The sequence below is a fragment of the Frieseomelitta varia genome, unplaced genomic scaffold (assembly GCF_011392965.1).
Source record: "Frieseomelitta varia isolate USP_RPSP 00005682 unplaced genomic scaffold, Fvar_1.2 scaffold_277, whole genome shotgun sequence".
Classification (NCBI taxonomy): Eukaryota; Metazoa; Arthropoda; class Insecta; order Hymenoptera; family Apidae; genus Frieseomelitta; species Frieseomelitta varia.
In genome coordinates, this window is record NW_025110009.1 from 419141 (window position 1) to 437752 (window position 18612).

The 18612-nt window shown below is 35.8% G+C and overlaps 1 protein-coding gene across 2 annotated transcripts in view; it reads left to right on the top strand.

Annotated features, from left to right (window-relative positions):
• Positions 1–13533, top strand: part of LOC122529036 (hemicentin-1-like) — a 71354-nt gene extending 57821 nt beyond the window's left edge. For both annotated transcript variants that reach the window (XM_043654762.1, XM_043654763.1), the window contains exons 8-9: positions 765–1073; positions 10649–13533. In XM_043654762.1, coding sequence (XP_043510697.1) covers positions 765–1073; positions 10649–11187 — 848 coding nt within the window. In that variant the 3' untranslated portion in view covers positions 11188–13533. The remainder of the gene's footprint in view (positions 1–764; positions 1074–10648) is intronic.
• The last annotated feature ends 5079 nt before the right edge of the window (positions 13534–18612 follow it).

An 18612-nucleotide genomic window follows, 5' to 3' on the forward strand; every position in this document is an offset into this window, starting at 1 on the left:
AAAGAAAAGATGTTGATATTTATTAAATAGAAGGAGGTTTTAAATAATGTTGCAGAAATGCCGAAACATTTTAAATCATGGGAATAATTTTTCTTGTGATTCACGCAAATAACTTTCACACATTTCCGCGATGTTCTGAAATCTTATCTGAAAAATTTCGACCGATTTATCGTTTCCCTAATACTTTTGCGCTGATTATCAGGTTTTATATGAGATCAGGAAGTGGCCTCGTGAAAAGAGGTGTACACATGTGTATAGTATCATGGCACTGACATTATCCGTGTTACTATATATCAGATAATAAAAACTGTGAGTCACGCTCTTTTCGCATGCGAGCTCTTCTCTGTGAAAGTTCATTTATTTCATTCACGTCCGCCATTAGAAGATAACATTAACACGATAAATAATAGTAATCTGTAACAAATTGATTTTTGATTAAAAATTCAAGGAATCCTAACTCTGTTTTGTCATCTAACTCTAATTATCGAAATTCGGAGGGGAGAAAATCGTATGGCAAGGTTTTGAAAGAGAATTTCAATCGAAAACATAAAATTCTTGGAAGAAATGAACTCATTGTCAGAACTGTCAGAGTGGAGAGCTTTAAAATAGGGACAAGCGAATTGCTACGTGGTTTTTCTTTTTTCCTTCGCTTGTTTAAAATATCGACAACTTTTCGATCGGTAGTGGCACAGCAGTTATGTGTAATCTTCTCGGAAGAACGTGCTGCTCGAAATTATCGGACAAATTTCTTTTCCGTGAAACAGGTCACGAGGATTTCAAAGTCACGGACTCGAGGGACGCTGACTGGTTGATCGTCAGATGCTCGGAAGGATTTGACGGCGGTTTGCCCATAACTAATTACGAACTGGAGGTCTACAGCGAGGAGAACGTTTATCACGTGAACACTATCTCTCTGAACCACACAGAGAAGTCCGGTCCGGTTTTTGAAGTTCCTGGTTTAGAGCCCGGTCGTAAATACAGGCTTCATCTCTACGCTGTCAACGCGAAAGGTCGGAGCGATCCTGTAGTCCTTGAACCGGTCACGCTCAAAGCAGTCGCCATGTACACCACCGGTGAGTTCTACGAATATCTTTCTTTTTTCATTGACGCGAGAACGATCGAGGATGTAGACGTTGCTAATTAGAACAGCAGGTTGTATTTAATGTTTATATTACAATGAAAGTGTAGCGTTTATTGAAGATACAAGTGCTGTCAATTATATTGAGAATATTGAGAAACTTGATTGTTAAATTATTGTTATTTATTATTATTGGAAAACGGTAACTGTAATTCGATATTTCATCTATTTAGTATTTTAATTTCTGAGACGCGTAGAAAAATTTCTACAGAAGAATCTTTCATATCTGAATTAACAGAGACGAAAGTATTGAATAATAGAACAATCATTTCTCTGATATTAACTTGCATGTATCTAAATCAATATAGTTGTCAATTTAATATTTAGAAGTTTTATATTTCTTTTGGCTGAATTATCGAATCTTTTCTAGTTATTATTTTGAACATAACCAAATGTCATTTTACTAATCAAAGAGACATTTTTTTCACCTTACAAATACACTCTTGTTCGTCATAATGATCAGAGTAAAATTTTTTCCTTAATTCTCTGCAGACTAGATATAATAACTGATCGATGGATACGCTCGCAACATTCTCACAGTGGTAATTCAAAAATTGAATTAAATGAAATCACGGTGACGGCCGTGCGGTATAAAAAGGCCCAAAAGGCACGAACGTCACAATGATGCTCGTCGCGGAAAACCATAAATACGAACGACGATACCGTAAGAGGGTGCGCGTTCGCCACGTTCGTTACGTGTCTCAATTAGCCGAAATTGCATCAAGACTCGGACGAACCGTGACGTCTACTTAGCGTCTTGGTCCACGCGTTTCAACAGCGCAATTATACGCGTATCCGCGATAATTCCCCGGCACTCTTCTCTCCCTTTCCGCGGTCGCTTCTGCCTTTCCTCCCGTACGACACGTTTCTTCGTATCCTCCTTTGCCGCGCGGGGCTGAATTAAAATCCTATAAAGAGCCCGAGTCCCTTTCCTCGGGCTGCTGTCTCATTCGAGGCGCATTTATCGCCTTTAATTTCCATCCTCATGGTTTATTCATGCCGGTCCGTGGGCGATCTCGGTTTCTCTGTGGAGAAACGTTCGCTCGCGCCCCTTCTCGGATAGGTGTTCGCCTCTGTACACGTACAAAGGCTACGTGTACGTGGACAGGGCACGTCCGCAACACGAGCTCATCTTGGATCTCGGCCTGTATACCGTTCCTACTGGTAATGCGGAGCTGGCCTGGACCGCCTCCAATCCTGTCGCCAACCTTTTGCGAGAACCTCTTCGGGAACCGTTTCAACCGGGGTCTCGGGGCTACGAGCCCCCTGTCATTTCCTGCTAACCGCCACCCGGCAAGAACCCGCGCGATGGAGCTTTTATAAATGCGAACGATTGCGCTTGAGCGAAATGAATTCCGTTCCGCGTTGCTGCCGGTTCGTTTGAGCACCGGTTCCCTGGCTATTTAATGCATTTCTTTGTTTACTCGTGCCACGGATAGTTCCCGTGGTGGATTTCTGGTTGCACAGTACGCGAGCCTCGGATTTTTCTAGTTAAATGTTAGTTAAACAATCGGCTCAGCAAACAGAGGTTTTCTTTTTAAACTTGTGGTCTTTAATTTTAGAGAAGTATAAAGTACACAGAGCAGGCTTAAGTCTTGGATAACAGGGATTGATATAATTAACAATGACGAAAGTTTTGTAATGGATCTTTTTTTTTTTTTTAGAGTACTTTATTACATTACCTTTTTCAGATATACTTTATTTAGCAAAATACAATGAAATAATCATAATAACAATTTCAGTAGGTGGCGAATTATAGGCCAAATTAAAATAATTCGATGTTGGAGAATTAGGAATTCTTTGACATACAAGTTTTACACTTCAGTTTTCATTTAGTTTCAATGTTAAACGTACGTATTTCTGCTAAATTATTAAAACTTTGAATATCCAATTTGGCCTTGTATCCTTTGCATTCTCTCACGAATTAATACTAAAATCAAGTCAAATTAAAAATCAATTAAATTAATTTACTCGCTGTAACATCGCGCAGCTTGAAGGCATTTAATTTGGCTTTGATTTATACATATTTTAGTAATATTCATCAGAGGTCTGAGAATCATACAAATTGTTAATTATTATCATATACTGCTATTATATTCTTATTAACTACAAATTGTTAACGGAAATTGATCAAAGGGACAACGTGCAAAAGAGCAGGAATGTACGTGTTTGTAAAATTCATTTTCCATTCGACTCAGAAGGACAAAGGTGTGGAACTTTTCTTGTCCAAATTCACATTATCCGAATGCTTGGCTACCTTGAATATTGTTATTCGAACATCCTATTATTCAGACGGCACACATACATATGTATGTATGTACATATGCACACAATCTGGTTTACATTTAATCGTAGAATCATTTACATAGCATTCTAATGTCCCCGACAGAAACGCGTTATGCTAACTACACTAACCGGGCACAAAATGATGAAGGTATTGGAGAGTGGTGGAAATAAAACGGCTGTACGAATGTAGACATATTGAAAAATGAAAACAGTGTTATTAAAGGCAATTTACGTTGGGGAGATAGTTTTTTTTGGCATCACGACGAGATCGTACGCGACATTTTTATGTGCTTTGAATAATGAAACTGAAGAAAAGTTGACGCATGTCAACGTTTTGTGGAGATTTCGAGATTCGGACGAGAGACGTGTTAAGGGGATGTAGTTTTACACAATTCAATCCATTAAAAATTACGCGACGATATGTAAATAGATTCGTACATGTATCCTTATATATTAGAATATTTTAATTATAATGACGAGGATCATTAGGATTGTTCCAATTAATTGGAGGCATGACGTGAATTCATCTAATAATAATAAATGTATAATATATTAAATGAATATTTGACACAACGAAGCGTTTCCCTCTTGTGTCATAAAATTCTATATATTTAAAAGGAGACGTATATGTAATGAAACTAGATTTTATTTATTTCTATTTCTACATCACCAATTCTGCGTTTCTTTTTAAACATTTAAAGATCAATAACATGAAAGAGAACGCAGATAGTTAAACATTGTTTCGAATTAATTCTAATAATATTTCCCTGTAATATTTACTTTGTAAATCATAATACATGTCTTATAATAATATTTAAATTTTCATTTCACAAAATATTTATTCTATAATATACACTATACGTTCAAATATAATTAGTTTTCATTATCGTTACCTTTATTTATAATCAAAAATTCTGTTGTAAAATTTCGTACTCAGTAATTCTAATTAGGTTCTAATTATAAATAATTCAAAGTAATCTTAATTTAGTATGAATCGCTGATCCCCGTGACTTGATAATTTAGAGATCTCCTATATTTTCACGTTTTGTTCCACTTCTGTTAAAAATAAATCCTATCTGCATTAATCTATCGAATTTCATTTCCAAAATTTAGACGTACTTCATTGAAATGCACGACCTGATTTGCAGGTTAAATATTTATGTATGATAGATAAAGAATATCTGAAAGAGAGTAATGATCAAACGATCATTGGCCAGCTATTTTGATACTCGTTGTTTCATCGTGTTCATGTTTATTGTATCGCGCTTCGAATAATGCGAACGTCAGAATTAAAATCTGTCAGAGTAATTAATAATGCTCGTGACATAAATGAACAAACAATGTCATCTTAATTTATATATCACATTTGGATTACAATCTCGAAATTATCATATTTGCTTCGAATAATGTAACAATCCACGGTGGCTGCGTGTTTTAACAGATGCACGCGCGCATCTGTTATGAAAACAAAAATGCAAAATACGTGCGATACGTAGCAACATCGCACAATGTTAAATACAGCTATTCTTCATGCTTTATATCTTTCATTCATAATAGTAATGAATTTTGTCAGCGTGAAAACGTACAGATTTCAGAAGACGTGTAAAATTTTGAAACATACGAAAAACAAGGCAGGTGTTCAGGTCTGTTTTTTTTTGGAATATTTCTACACCACGGTGAAAAACACAAATAAAACAATTTTCGTTCCATTATAAAGAAACGCGTCGCGCACTTTTTCCCAATCATTGTACATTTTCCAAGAAACACGTTGTCATTGTCGAAACGTGATTTTAACTCGGAACGTGTAATGATTACACGATAGTTTTATGCACTGATTGTAAGAAGAAGTGTTTGAACAGTACGCTTTTTTGTTCATTAAAACTTTTATAATCATTAAACCTTCCATCGTCTGAAAACATTTTAACCTAATTACGACGCAAGTGATACCGAAGAAACGAGACGCGGAACTTAATTAAAAGAAAATCACATTCAAGAGTATAATCAACAAGAGCGTTTTATGATTCACATTGTGATCGAGACTCGTGCAAACAAGAAATAAACAAATCGATCAATAATGAAGAGAAGAAATGACGAGAAGAAATTTTTTTAAAGTAAAGCTCCGTTTTATAAATCACGTTATTTTTTTGGAAAGATCACAAAATTTATTTCAGCAATTACTTTCAGCATTTTATCAATAACTTTGAATGATTGTATTCAGTATGATTGTTTCTTATCACTCATTATATGATTAGAATCATATTGATTGTTCATTTTCTACTAATTATAATGAATAAATTGTATCTGTTATATATACATTGTCAGATTCAAATTTTACCAATATGATTGTGATAGTCGTATCGATAGTATTTAGATACAAATAAATATGTAAAACATGCTGAATTTAATTTTGGTCTCAGGCAACTATATACAATGCTAGCTACGTATATTTCAAACAGAAGTGGAAATATATTAACTTAATAAATATTTCAGTCATAATATACAATACTGATTAGCATAAATAAAAAAAAGAATAATCAACGATGGATGGAAATTTATCCTACAAAGACTTTAAAAGATTCCGTTAGAGCATTTTAGAGTCTTATTGTCAGAGTGATTAAGATAATTTACGATCGTATGTATCTCCAGATATATCTTAAAAATTTTCGTAAAATATCAAGCATCAAGTTTCGTTTTAATTTCAATTTCACTCGTGGCCAGTTGTTGCCAAGAAATCAATAGAACAAATAGATAAATATTCTTCCATCGCGAGATTAAGACTTTTGTTGAAAATGCAACGAATTACACTATCATTTGTAACACGTATAGTATTCTACGCGACACACAAAATAAATCTAAAATACATCTCCATCTATCGTTGTACGATAACGAGATATTTCATTATAAAACGGAGTCATTTCAATTATCAAAGTGGATCGTGTGTCGTTGAAATTCTTCTCGAAATAGAACATCGAGCCAAAGGATCGAATGGAACATTCGAATCGGCGACACGGTCGTTTCTGGGGAAACGTCTTAAACGTGTCCGGCGAGCAAGATCCTCTTTCTTCTTTATTTATTGGATCACGAGGAAGAATTGGAGGGCGAGGAGGGGGACAGAGAAACGTAGCTAAAGAACTTCCGGTAGCAAAGATTAAGAAGGAAAGAGGAAACCGGACCCACGTCGACGACGATGACTGAGCTCTTTGGCATTCAGAAAGCGCTTCGGTTCGTTAGCCAACGAACGTTTCGAATGTACACGCCTCTCTGTATGCACCTGTACAGATGTGTACGTATCCATTCCTGGGGCAAACATATACCGGGATAATTTGATTTGTGTACGGCTAACATTTACAGGCAATTTGTAATCAGAGTAAATACTTCCTAATGCACCGGTTTAACTTTCAACGAAATTAACGAAGGAAAGGGGTGACATTCCGGGGAGACAAGCTCGCCGGAATTTAGGTGAAAAAGGAACTGTTCTAGAACGAGGAGTTTTTAAGTATTATTTGTGCCATGTGAATTATTGGTCCGAAATGTCATTGACGCTGCAAAGAGAAACAATTGTTACGATTATGTTTGGTTATATTTGGGGGATCAATCTCAAAAGTGTGTACAATGTTAAGTAAATGGAATTAAACGTATCGCAATGTTAATTAAACGAGATATGAAAATATCTCATAAATATTTTCACGAGCAACTGTAAGTAATGGCATTTCAAATTAATATGTAAAATGAACAGTTAAAATTTTATTTAGCAAAACTGGGATTTTTGTAGCGGCTTAATACTTTCCATGCGAATGTTTTTAATAGCTTTGACACAACATTTTTTTACATGTACATTTAATATAATTAACGTTACACTTCACACGAAAGCTGTAGTGATTTTGTAAAATTGTTGTACTTTAAATTTATATTTAATTGGTAACGTCGTATATGAGAGTGTTTCCCGTATTTTTAAAGCACTCATCTTTTCACAGCTTTGCTAATTTCCCTGGTAATTTAATATCCATCCTGAAAACTTTAACCTTATTTTCGTTGTTAATTCTGACCGATAAAAATCGTTCAGTGTATTGGAAACATAGTTGATTTAATATACGAAAAAAGTACCGCTTTAAACTCGAATTAACTAAATTAATACAATGGGGAATCAGGTTTACGCTTCATAATAATATTTAACAATATTATCGACGTCTTACTTATTTTCATTTTTCATTACAAATATATTATTTTTACGCTTTTAATCGAAATGGCAATTAACGAAATTCAGTTTCTCAATCGTCGTTAGAATTCAATATTTTTAATAATAACGTTCAACAATTTCATGTTCGTTTATGTTGTAGATGGAAGAATAACCGAACTAGTTTTAACGTTTATAATTATAAAGAATATTAAAGCGTTGTTATCACTACGACTTAAATATACAGTGGCAGGCAGAGGAAAATTTAAAAGGTAAATGGCAGAGATAATTTATAAGCGGAATTTCGACTTTAGACAAGATCAATAAAAAATAGAACGTCGATCAAAATATGTCTAGTATAAAAGTTACTAATTCTTACACTTATCGAATATCTGTAAAATATTTATAAAATATTTATGGTACAGATTAGGTAGGGTGATTCTACAGCTAAAGAAAGGACGAACATCAGAAATAAAAGATTTATCTGAAAGATTTATGTGAAAACTGAGTTTTGAAAACTTGTCAGGTAGATGAATTTGGCTAACGGCCAGCTAGCGAGGAGCAGACAATTGGCAGGAGATAATTCTACATGTGAAAAAATACATATGTAGAATGAAATTTTTTTCGTTGGAGAGGGAGATTTTTTTCTTCGTTTTCAAGAAAATAGAGTTTAACCGCGAATTAGTCTAATTTTTGAAACTTTTGTATGTTTCTCTCGGAAACGGACCAAATATTTTACTTTCCATTTTTTTTCACTTTTTTCGCATGTGGAATAATCTTGTGCCAATTGTCCATTCCTGTCCAGTCGAAAATTAATTCACGTGTATTTGACAAGTTTTCAACGTCAATTTTCTAAGAGGAACAATGAAGTCTATAACGTAGTTTTAATATTGTTTGTCTTGTTTTATATATAATTATTTTATATATATAATCGAACAGTAGATTTTAATGCACTTTTACATTTCCATGACTGTAATTAAGAAAATGGAATCTAAATACGAATTTCTAAATACGAGTCTTCTATTAAATACAACGTAATACATCTACTTTCAATATTTATTAAATTTTTGCATATGAAATGTCCGATTTAATGACTAAAATCCATAATTATTATGACAATAATAACTTAATACTGCTCAGTAATATTTAATTACAATCAAAGATAATCACATTATGTCGTAATATGATTAATGTTATATCAAAAAAGTGGCGACTGGAAATTCCATAAAAAAATTTTAATCACTTTATTTGCAACGATCTAATACTTCCGCATGTCCTGTGTTTTTTTGCACTTCAAGTTTTAGATACATATAAAATAAAAATAAACAAGCACATGGATAGGACCATTACTAATGAATATTCTGATAACAGGAAAGGATGTAAAATATTCTGATAACAGAATGTCGAGGTACAATAGTAGAATGCTCGGAGGATGCGGATATGAAAGGTTCTGCTGTACTTCAGTCTTATCTATTTTGATACGTATTTATTTATTTATTTAGCATATTTATTTATTAGCCATTTGATACACAAAGAAAAATAAGAATTAACGAGCGTAATCTGCAGAAATAGATGATAAAAAGTCAAAGTAAAAATAATAAAAGAGAAGATATTACAATCGAGAGAAAAGCAGTAAAATGTAAATACACGAAACATAATCTTGAAGAACTGAAAGAATAATTCAAACGACCTGATCGAAAAATCATTCACATTTCTGAATTAAAAAAAAAAAACGAATTGAGGGAACGTCTAATTGGAAGATCGATGGAACCGTTTGCACCGTTTATCGACGAAGCTTCCACGTGTTCCTTTCGTGTGGAATTCCTTCTGAATGGAGGCACGTGACTCGCGTAAAAGACGATCGTTAGATGGATGATATCGATGGGAATCGAGGGCTTGGTCGAATGCGGAGAATCGGACGATGCACTCGTTATCAGCGCCGCTAACGAGGCTTTTAAAATTGCTGACGATTGTTAACGTACACTCCGCGCTGGAGTTTTCCCAACGTCGTTCTTCGTTCCGGGGCCGATCGAGCGCGCCGCGTAGGTATTGTCGTGGGTTTTCAATTCGCGGATAGGTCGCGCGGATAATTGAATTTCGTTATTGAACGGCGGCGGCCAGTTTCGAAATTTCATCCCGATGCGCGAGCGCGCGCTCGTGCAATTAGAAATGTAATTAAGATCAGCCTCGTTCGACCAGCCTCGTTGAATTTTGTAATGCGGTCTCCGGGATTTAATTAGCTGCTCTTCCCAAGAGTTTGTCTTCATTGAAATTGAAACGACACGAAAGTTCCCTTCTTAATGTTTGTTAAGTGCAGCGGGCCCTCGAGCCTCGAGCCGCGACTTGGAACTCGAACGCAAAATTTCGCGGAAGTTCGGCGTTTGAAACACGGAAAAAGAAGAAATTGAAAGTCGTCATTAGAGTCGGTATGGGGAACTGTCTCCCTCTAATTTAAATATGCTGTCTAATTTAACCAATCTTGCACTGGCAACTGACTGCGGACCATAACGAACGACCAAACCGGTATACAAAAGTTCGTTGCTTTCTCTTTGAACTCGTCGGTATGGACATCACTGGATAGAAATGATTGAGAAGTAATAAATGTATTATTTGTTTTGCCTGGGTTTTATTGAAAACTAAGAGAAAATGTTACAATTTTAGGACAAAAAATTCTCGACGTGCGTAGCATTCCAGCGTAAGAGGTTAAAAAGTAAATTTTGTCATTGTGTTTTTCGTTTGCAATTGCGTGGCATTTGTTGTAAATGTCGTTGTAACGAATAAAGTCATTGTTGGCCGTTCTTCAGCCATGCGAATTACGCAGGATAATAACGAATACGACGAACGTTCGAGACCGATCTACAGAAACAGTAAGAGTAAATATTAGATTAGCAACATGCGCACAGTTCGTACGTAAAGTTCGACGAGTCACGAAGGTGAAACGAGACGCAAAAACATCTTCAGTTCAGAGAGAATATTATTAGACCGGGCAGATAGTTTCAGTTCGCGTCCGAGGCGTGACTTTAACACCACGTGTTTCCTTCTGTCCGCAGATCGCGGAACTTCCGACGACACCACCGACTACAGCCTCCTGGTCGCTTGCTTCGCCGGTGGGGTGACGGCCGTGTGCATTCTGATCGTCGGCGTGATCGTCACCCTGTATCGTCGCAATCATCCGATGCAGCCGATGAAAACGCACACGGAGGTGGTGCATTACGGCAACAAAGAGGACAGGGTGGTCATAGCCCCGTTAACCAAGGACACCAGCGACGAAGTTAAAAGGGAAATGACCAACGATGTGGCCGACGACGACCCGGACGTGATACCGAGCAAGATGGACAAGAGGCCCGACATCTTCCAGCCGAATTACGAGAGCCTGAAGTCGGAGAGGACGAAAGATTTCGGTCGTTTGGAGGAGCTGGATCATCCGACGTCGTCGATACCGCTCGCGAAGGACTCGTGGATCTATCCGAACGGGTACGTGAAACAGGTGGAGAAGAGCCTGAGCCCGTTACGACCTAGCACGCTACCCGTTCACCGCAGTCACGACATTTACACGAGAAGTTCGCGTGTTCAAGAGAGCTGTATATAGATGGTATTGATGGTTTGTTGACGATTATGGCGTCATCGGCTGACGCTGACCAAACTGACGAGACCGCGACTCATTTTTCAGGACTGCCGAGATCAGAAATGCTGATGCATTTTGTTCGTATGTGTCAGCTTTAACGTTCGATGGTTGCTTGGGTGATTGTCATTCGGGGATACTGTGATTAATGGAAGTAGCTTAGCTGAATTGAGAGGGAGAGAGAGAGAGAGAAAGAGAGAGCGAGAGAGAGAGAGAGCGAGAGAGAGAGGAAGTTGTACGTTTGGAAGAAAAAGGGGAGAAGGTAAGTAAATTTACTTAAATAAATTTTGGGAATTTAACCCTCTATAATGAATCGTGAAAATATTCGATCGTTTATGGGAAATCTTTATCGATATACTCTCTGCGCGCGCGCGCGCGCGCGTGTGTTACATAGAAAATTTTGAAATTTTACCGTGATCGTGTCAAATTTGAAACAAATCTAAAAATATGCACGTGTATGTATAGAAATATTTAATTTTACGCAAAAAGTATCAGTTTGAAAGTGTACGTTACATAAAATTAATTTGTATCGCAGAAGACAATTTTTATTCACGCTGTATATTAATTTTTCTTTTTAAATATACGCTTGAAATTACTGTCTCGTAACTTCTACGATCTACATTTTCGAATAATAATCATAACAATCATCTCTCATTATAATACTAAAGAAATTTCAAAATGTTTTATCCAACACACGATTGTCCTACGATAAATATTCGAATATTTTCGCAAGGCACACACGTATTAGCATATGTGAAGCTTCATTATTTGTTTCAAGTGTGATATACGTAAACTCGTGTCCTCCAGTTACGTGTATCGTTTGAAATGCAGTTGCAAGTTCTTCAATATTTCAAACGATGCAACGAATACGCACAAAATTCAAATTACCCATTCACAGTCATTCCATGATTCGCGCTACTGTGGAAAATTCTCGACGCAGAATGATTAATAACATTAATCCTCGATGCTGAAATTGTGTTCTATTTCATAGAATCTAGCGAATCATGCTATTATCGAATTTTTAAAACTAGCCTGAATAGCAGAAAGTGTCGTTTCTCCGTCGAGTAAATTTTTCAAGCTGCAAGTTTTTACATGTTTTCACAATCAATCTGGATTTTCTTTTCTCGTACAGCATCAATAGTCTCTTTGCAAGGTAGGTGTGTTTACAATAAAGTAGAAATGTTACTCACGATTTTCTACGGGGAAGTAAGTGAAAATTGCTCGCGATCGAAGAATTTATTCGTACAGATTTTTTAACTCGCAGTTAGATTAGTTCGTAATTGAAATTGACAAATTTACGCGGCGACGAAAACCCAGTTTCGATTTACCATGGTCGACTGAAAAATTTCTATTTCGAAAAGAATTTTTATACACGGTTGAAATTGACGGATTTATAAACTGTCGAACAACTATTTCAACTCATCTTCATCAGAAATTTCTATTCCAAGATGAACGTTCGAAATTAATAAATTCGTGTAATGTCGAACATCTATATATCTCGCTCATCATTCAGCTTGATCATCTCTATAAGAACAAATTTCTATTTCGAAACAAATCGATTACGATTTTACAAAAGTCGACACTTGCACAATCCAACAGTCCCTGCATTTCCAATAATTTGTTTTCTCTTAGCGAGAACGAATGAAATTCCAATTATAGAGGGTTGAAGAACGAATCGTTTGAGGAGTGACATTCCCGAGCCTCGGAAACTTTCGAAATAGGTTTTTATTCGCGTGGAAGTCGGAAGGAACGGGCGCGGCTCACACTTCACTGTCCTATCGCGAAACTACGATTGACTCATGCCAAAGAGAAAAGAAAGAAAGGAAAAAGAAGCAACGCCAAGTATGGCGAACGACGTTTGTAAATAGACAATAAGTATCGTTAAGATTCCCTCCTGAACTGTCGCGAGGTCTTGCTCTTATTTTTCATCTAGATTTTAATTAATCGTAAATATGAATGTAAAAGAGAAAGAAAAGCAAAGGAGAGTAAAGCAAAAAGAATAAAAAGAAAGGAGAGGAGATAAGGAATGGAGCGTCTCGTTCGTAACGACGTTTGTAAATATATAGACAATAAATTTTTCTTCCTTGAATGTTCGTCTCCCAAGTCGAAAAAGCTTCCCGCATTTCCGATATCGTCGTCGGTAACGTGGTTTCTCATGTTGAACATTGTTCCGTGTGAATAATTGGTGTATCGTGCGAGAATGAGCGCGCTTCACTGGCGAACGCGTTTACGCTTGGTCAGTCAACCGGTCGAATCTTTTAACGAGCATGTAAACGTTTGTATATATGAGTAATAAACCTCGTTGTTTAATAACTTGGCACCGAGTTTCGTTGCTTCTTCGAGGCCTTGCAAAAATATGCCCGACGATGTTGAGACAACGATGGAACGTTGGTAAGTAATGTTGAATTAAAGTCGTTTTTTAATAATTATTCGTAGGTTTTTTAATAATTATTGATAATAATATTAACCTATTAAAGGGCCGAGCGATGATTTATCGTAACATTATAAATTGATCGTTTAATTTCGTAAAGTTCAGATGGAGGAGATGGGGACGAAGAAAAATATCCAGCGAATTCCTTTCAGAGTTTCCAATATTGAACCTCATCACACAAAGAATCGATTTTCGAAAGTCAAAAATAAGAAATAGAATTTCATGGTGAGAAAAATAGATTTTTTTAGAATAGACAGAGGTATGAGTAAATAGTTGCGCCAATGTAATTAATCGTATGTCTTCAATGGGTCGGGCTTTTCTCAGTTGGGTCATTTTAAGACATATACTACTTGAGTGCGCGTTCTCATCAGTCCGCACTTCAATTACTACTATACAAGTATTTTAATACGGAACGTATAATAAATAACGTATAATAAATAAATAAATAAATTATAATAAATCAAGTATGAAGTACAAACTGCTGGCCGATACTGTATGATTATAAAAATATAAAATTAGATAGACTTCCGTAGCTTATTATTTATAATTGTTGGCAATTTCTGGGTTCGTATTTTTTACTTGTATTTTCGCGCTACTGACAGATCTAGGTTGTCTGCTTTAAATTAAATTCAAGCCCAATATTCATTGAAACCCGATGTTCCACGTACAATCTACCAATTGACATACTTTGAGATTTAAATATTATTTAAAATCCGCAATGAGTTTCGGTACCAACTTTTAATCGTTCTCTCCTCTCTAATAAGTTCGTCCGTAAAATTAATTCATAGAGCTTCTTACACTGCCTGTTTCTAAAAAAGAAAAGGAGAAAAGATAGGGAGAGATACGTTTTCAAATAGTGCATCTAAAGCCCTCGACGTGAAAGACGTCGAATCGCAGCAACAAATACGGCTTTACATAAATTCCCGAATTGCAATTCCAGCTCGACAGGAGACTGTTTCTCTTCCATTAACTCTTCGACGTTTGGGATATTGTTGACTGATTCCGGACGCGTAGGCAACGATTTGCTGGACCGGCAGATATTTCAGTAAGCCGCTTATCCCGCGCCGCGGATCTAGAGATCTCTGGCAGCGGCTCGTTTAACGTGTAACGTCGCGTACACGCGCGATCCACGCGGCACAGATTTCCGTCTACACGCGGCCTGACATTGCCAACAGAGATCTAGACGATGATGGCCAACGATAAATCACGTCGTTAGGTTCAACGTTCATCCCGGTGAATCTCGTTTCACGCTACCTGGGAATAAACTGTCGGGCGATATGTTCCTTCCCGCCGAGATCTCACGGAGTTAACTGTACCGCTCGACTTATTGTCGCTTTAGAATAAAAGTCGCGAAAAAAACTTTCTGAACTTTGTCCAGAAAAATTTTTGAGAATTTTTGGTTCGTTACAATTGTGAATATTTTTTATATTTTATCGATCCCGGAATTTTATGGATTACATGCACTTTGCACGTGAGAATATTGTATTATTTCTTTAAAATAGAATTTTTTTAAATAATTCTTTTTGCAAGTAATGCGCTATTTAGTAATATTAATAGTATTATTATAATATTATTATAATTCAGCGTATTAATAGTGTTCAATACATTCTCAAACATTTGTGAAGAATATTACACTTTACGAGAATCTTCAAATAGAGTTTTCGAGTTCAAATTTTGAAATTTTATAAATAATACATGCTCCAACATCAATACAATAACAGTTCAATACACTATATAAAAAATTGCGACGAATACATTATATTTCATAAGAATTTTCAAGTTTCAAATTTTCTTAGCTCTTTTCAAACAGTATTTTGTAAATCTTGATTCACGAATACTTTTTCTACGTCTCAAATTGAAAATTTTATAGATAATGCACGTAATCACACGTAAGAATAAAAGTCGCGAGAATGATATTACATGTCGGAAGAAGAAGAATGTTTGAAATTTTTTGCAAATTTTAATTCCCGGATATTGACTTTGACTTGAATTTTAGAAGCACGTATTGAACTCGATTCAATTATAATACAATAATTAAATTTTACAGAATAGAATATTATGTTACATTTATATCTGACAACTTCGTTAGTTGACTCGTAACATTATTAACTGGAACTGCAACGAGAGCTGCATTATAGATTCATCCACTTTTGCAATTAAAAGTTTCGTTAACTGTTCAAGTGCCTGAAGAGAATGCATGAAACTAATTAATTTTTATACCAAGTGGTTAAATGCAGAATTCGCGCGATTCGTGTTTTCCGCCTGTTCGTGAAAAAGAAGAACTTCTTCTTTTCCTTCTCCCGTTTCATTTCGTTGGCGATTCCCTTACATAAAGTGCAAAAATAATTACCCGGAGTTACTTTTTCTCGTTTCGTTTCTTTCAACTTATTAATTTGCTGTCGTACGGACACGGTGTTGGGAATTTTTGCAGCGTAACTGCACACTTTGTTGGGGCAAAATAATCGATCATTCCAACAGTTTATGAAACCCATTTAGCGCAGCTTGTTAGTTTATTTTCAACTTTGTATCGTGTCGTAACTTTATTCGGAATTTGCCGATATATCATTGCGAGCGAAGTGTCAGATAAAAATGTGGCTTTTAATATATTAGCTCTTTTTGTTGATTCTTATGTACTGTAATATCCAAATTTTATTTACTTGTTAGTAATTTATTGCTTGTTAAGTAACAAGAGAATAATAAAGTACAATAAGACATGCCAATAATAAAAATTAATAATAATAATAATAGCAAATAGTCGAAGATTAAGAGTTAAGTAGTTAAGATTACTTTTCTTCCTTTTAGTTTACAAGATCTGTTGCATTAATATGCATTACAATAAAAACCTATTTTATCTACTAATTATTAATATTAATAAATTGATCAAATTCAATGTGCATTTATAAATTCAAATTTTCGACATCCATAGTTTATATGAGGGAAATATAAAGTATAAATTTATAAATCGCGATCAAGTGTGAATTATAATTATAACGTGCTACAATGCTATCCATAATCTACGATTCTCATAATTTTCTTGCATGAAAACGAATGAATAAAAATTCGCAATCTGAATTACATAAAAATATTTGGTTGATTGATCTGTACGAGAATGTACAACAAGAAAATTGGGACTAGATTTCTATCCAAACTCGAGAATCTTTCTAGCATTCTCCTTTGGGGAGATCAAAGGATTCCCCTTGCTCGTTCATACTTTATATACGACTGATCGAAAGGGAAACCAGTCAGATACCAATAACTTCGGTCCTATGTATCTCGAGCTGTTGCCCTCGCGGAATATTTCTAGATCACCAGTGAATAATCCGCCGACTATAACCGATGGGCTTATCGCCGACTCACGACAGTATTTTCAGCGCCGAACCGAGGGAACGCTGATATAGCGGACGGTTCTTTCGTGCACCTTCCGAAATTTATGACGGACGCCCTAGCGTTTCGGAGCCTCGTAAATTCCGTCAGCCAACGCCGTGAACGCAATACGTGTGTTTTCCTTTCGAGGGAACGATTTTCGCGATTAGTCGGGCGAAATTTTGTGCAAACCTTCTTGCTACGTATATACGAGATCGACATAAGAGAAACGTTATACACACGTTGTCAATAGATAGTGGCCGCTTTTTTTTCTTTTCTTTTTTTTTTTTTTGCATAGAGATACTTAAGAGATAGTTCGCAGAATGTAGATAAATATAGGAAAAATATGGAATATAAAAATATATTGGAATATTGGAATATTTAATATGTTGGAATATTTAGAATTGATAGATAAATATTTGGTAGGATATTGGCGACCACTTACAATTCTAATTAGAATATATTTTATTTAATGATAAGATAATTGTAAGATCTTTATAAGATCGTGGTTTTGATTTATTTACAAATGTAAGAAACACTGTCAATTTTTATTAATTTTTATCGGTTCTTGCTACGTATGTACGAGATCGACATAAGGGAAACGTTGTGCACACGTTGTTAATAAATGGTGGCCGCTTCTTTTTTGCATAGAGATACTTAAGAGATAGTTCGCAAAATGTAGATAAACATAGGAAAAATATGGAATATAAAATATTGTAGGAAAATGTAGGAAACATCTCCAAAATAAAACACTTGTTGGAATATTTTTTTAGAATCGATCTTTATAAGATCGTGGTTTTGATTTATTTACAAATGTAAGAAACACCGTCAATTTTTATTAATTTCTACCGATTCAATTAATTTCGACAGATGTCAATGTCTCTCGCTGGCTGTACATAATTTTTACATAATAATCGACCCTTCGTTTCCGTATCTACCAACCCGCGAATTGAAATTCGTTCGTGCTACCCTGCAAATATAACTTATCGTGACTTCGTGAAGCACGGAGGTACGAAGGACGTTTGAACAATAAGCGCGAGGGAAACGTGGCCCGGAGGCGGTCGAGATATTTCGCGGTCGTTGATTTGGAAATTTAATAAGAAACGAGACGGAAAAGGGTGTGGAGGGAGCAATACCAAGCCATCAGGCTGTTCCCCTGGTTTTATCTCTGTTTCCATTTCGCCGCCTCCTCCTTTTTGCGCCCCGTAGATTCTACGCATCCTTCGTCCCGCTAGAAGACTAATATCCGCATTAAAAATTTAATTATATAAACCTGATACCGACTGATTCGTTTCTGCCTCGGTGGTCGCATTCGGGATGATGTCTTAATGACGGTCATTAGGTCATAATGAGCCCAGATGTTTTAGAAAAAATCTTCTGGCAATTTACAAAAGCGTAGGATTCACAGAAGATATTTGCTCCTCGTGAAAAATTTCAATGACAATTCAAATATGCCTGGACAATTGTCTAGAGGTTGGTTCCAAATGCCATGTAAAAATGAATCAGATTTGGAAACGTCTCGTTTCACTGGTGTTTCAATTTATCGGTTGCCAACCACATTTTATTTTTTATTAACAATATATCGTATATAGTAGAAT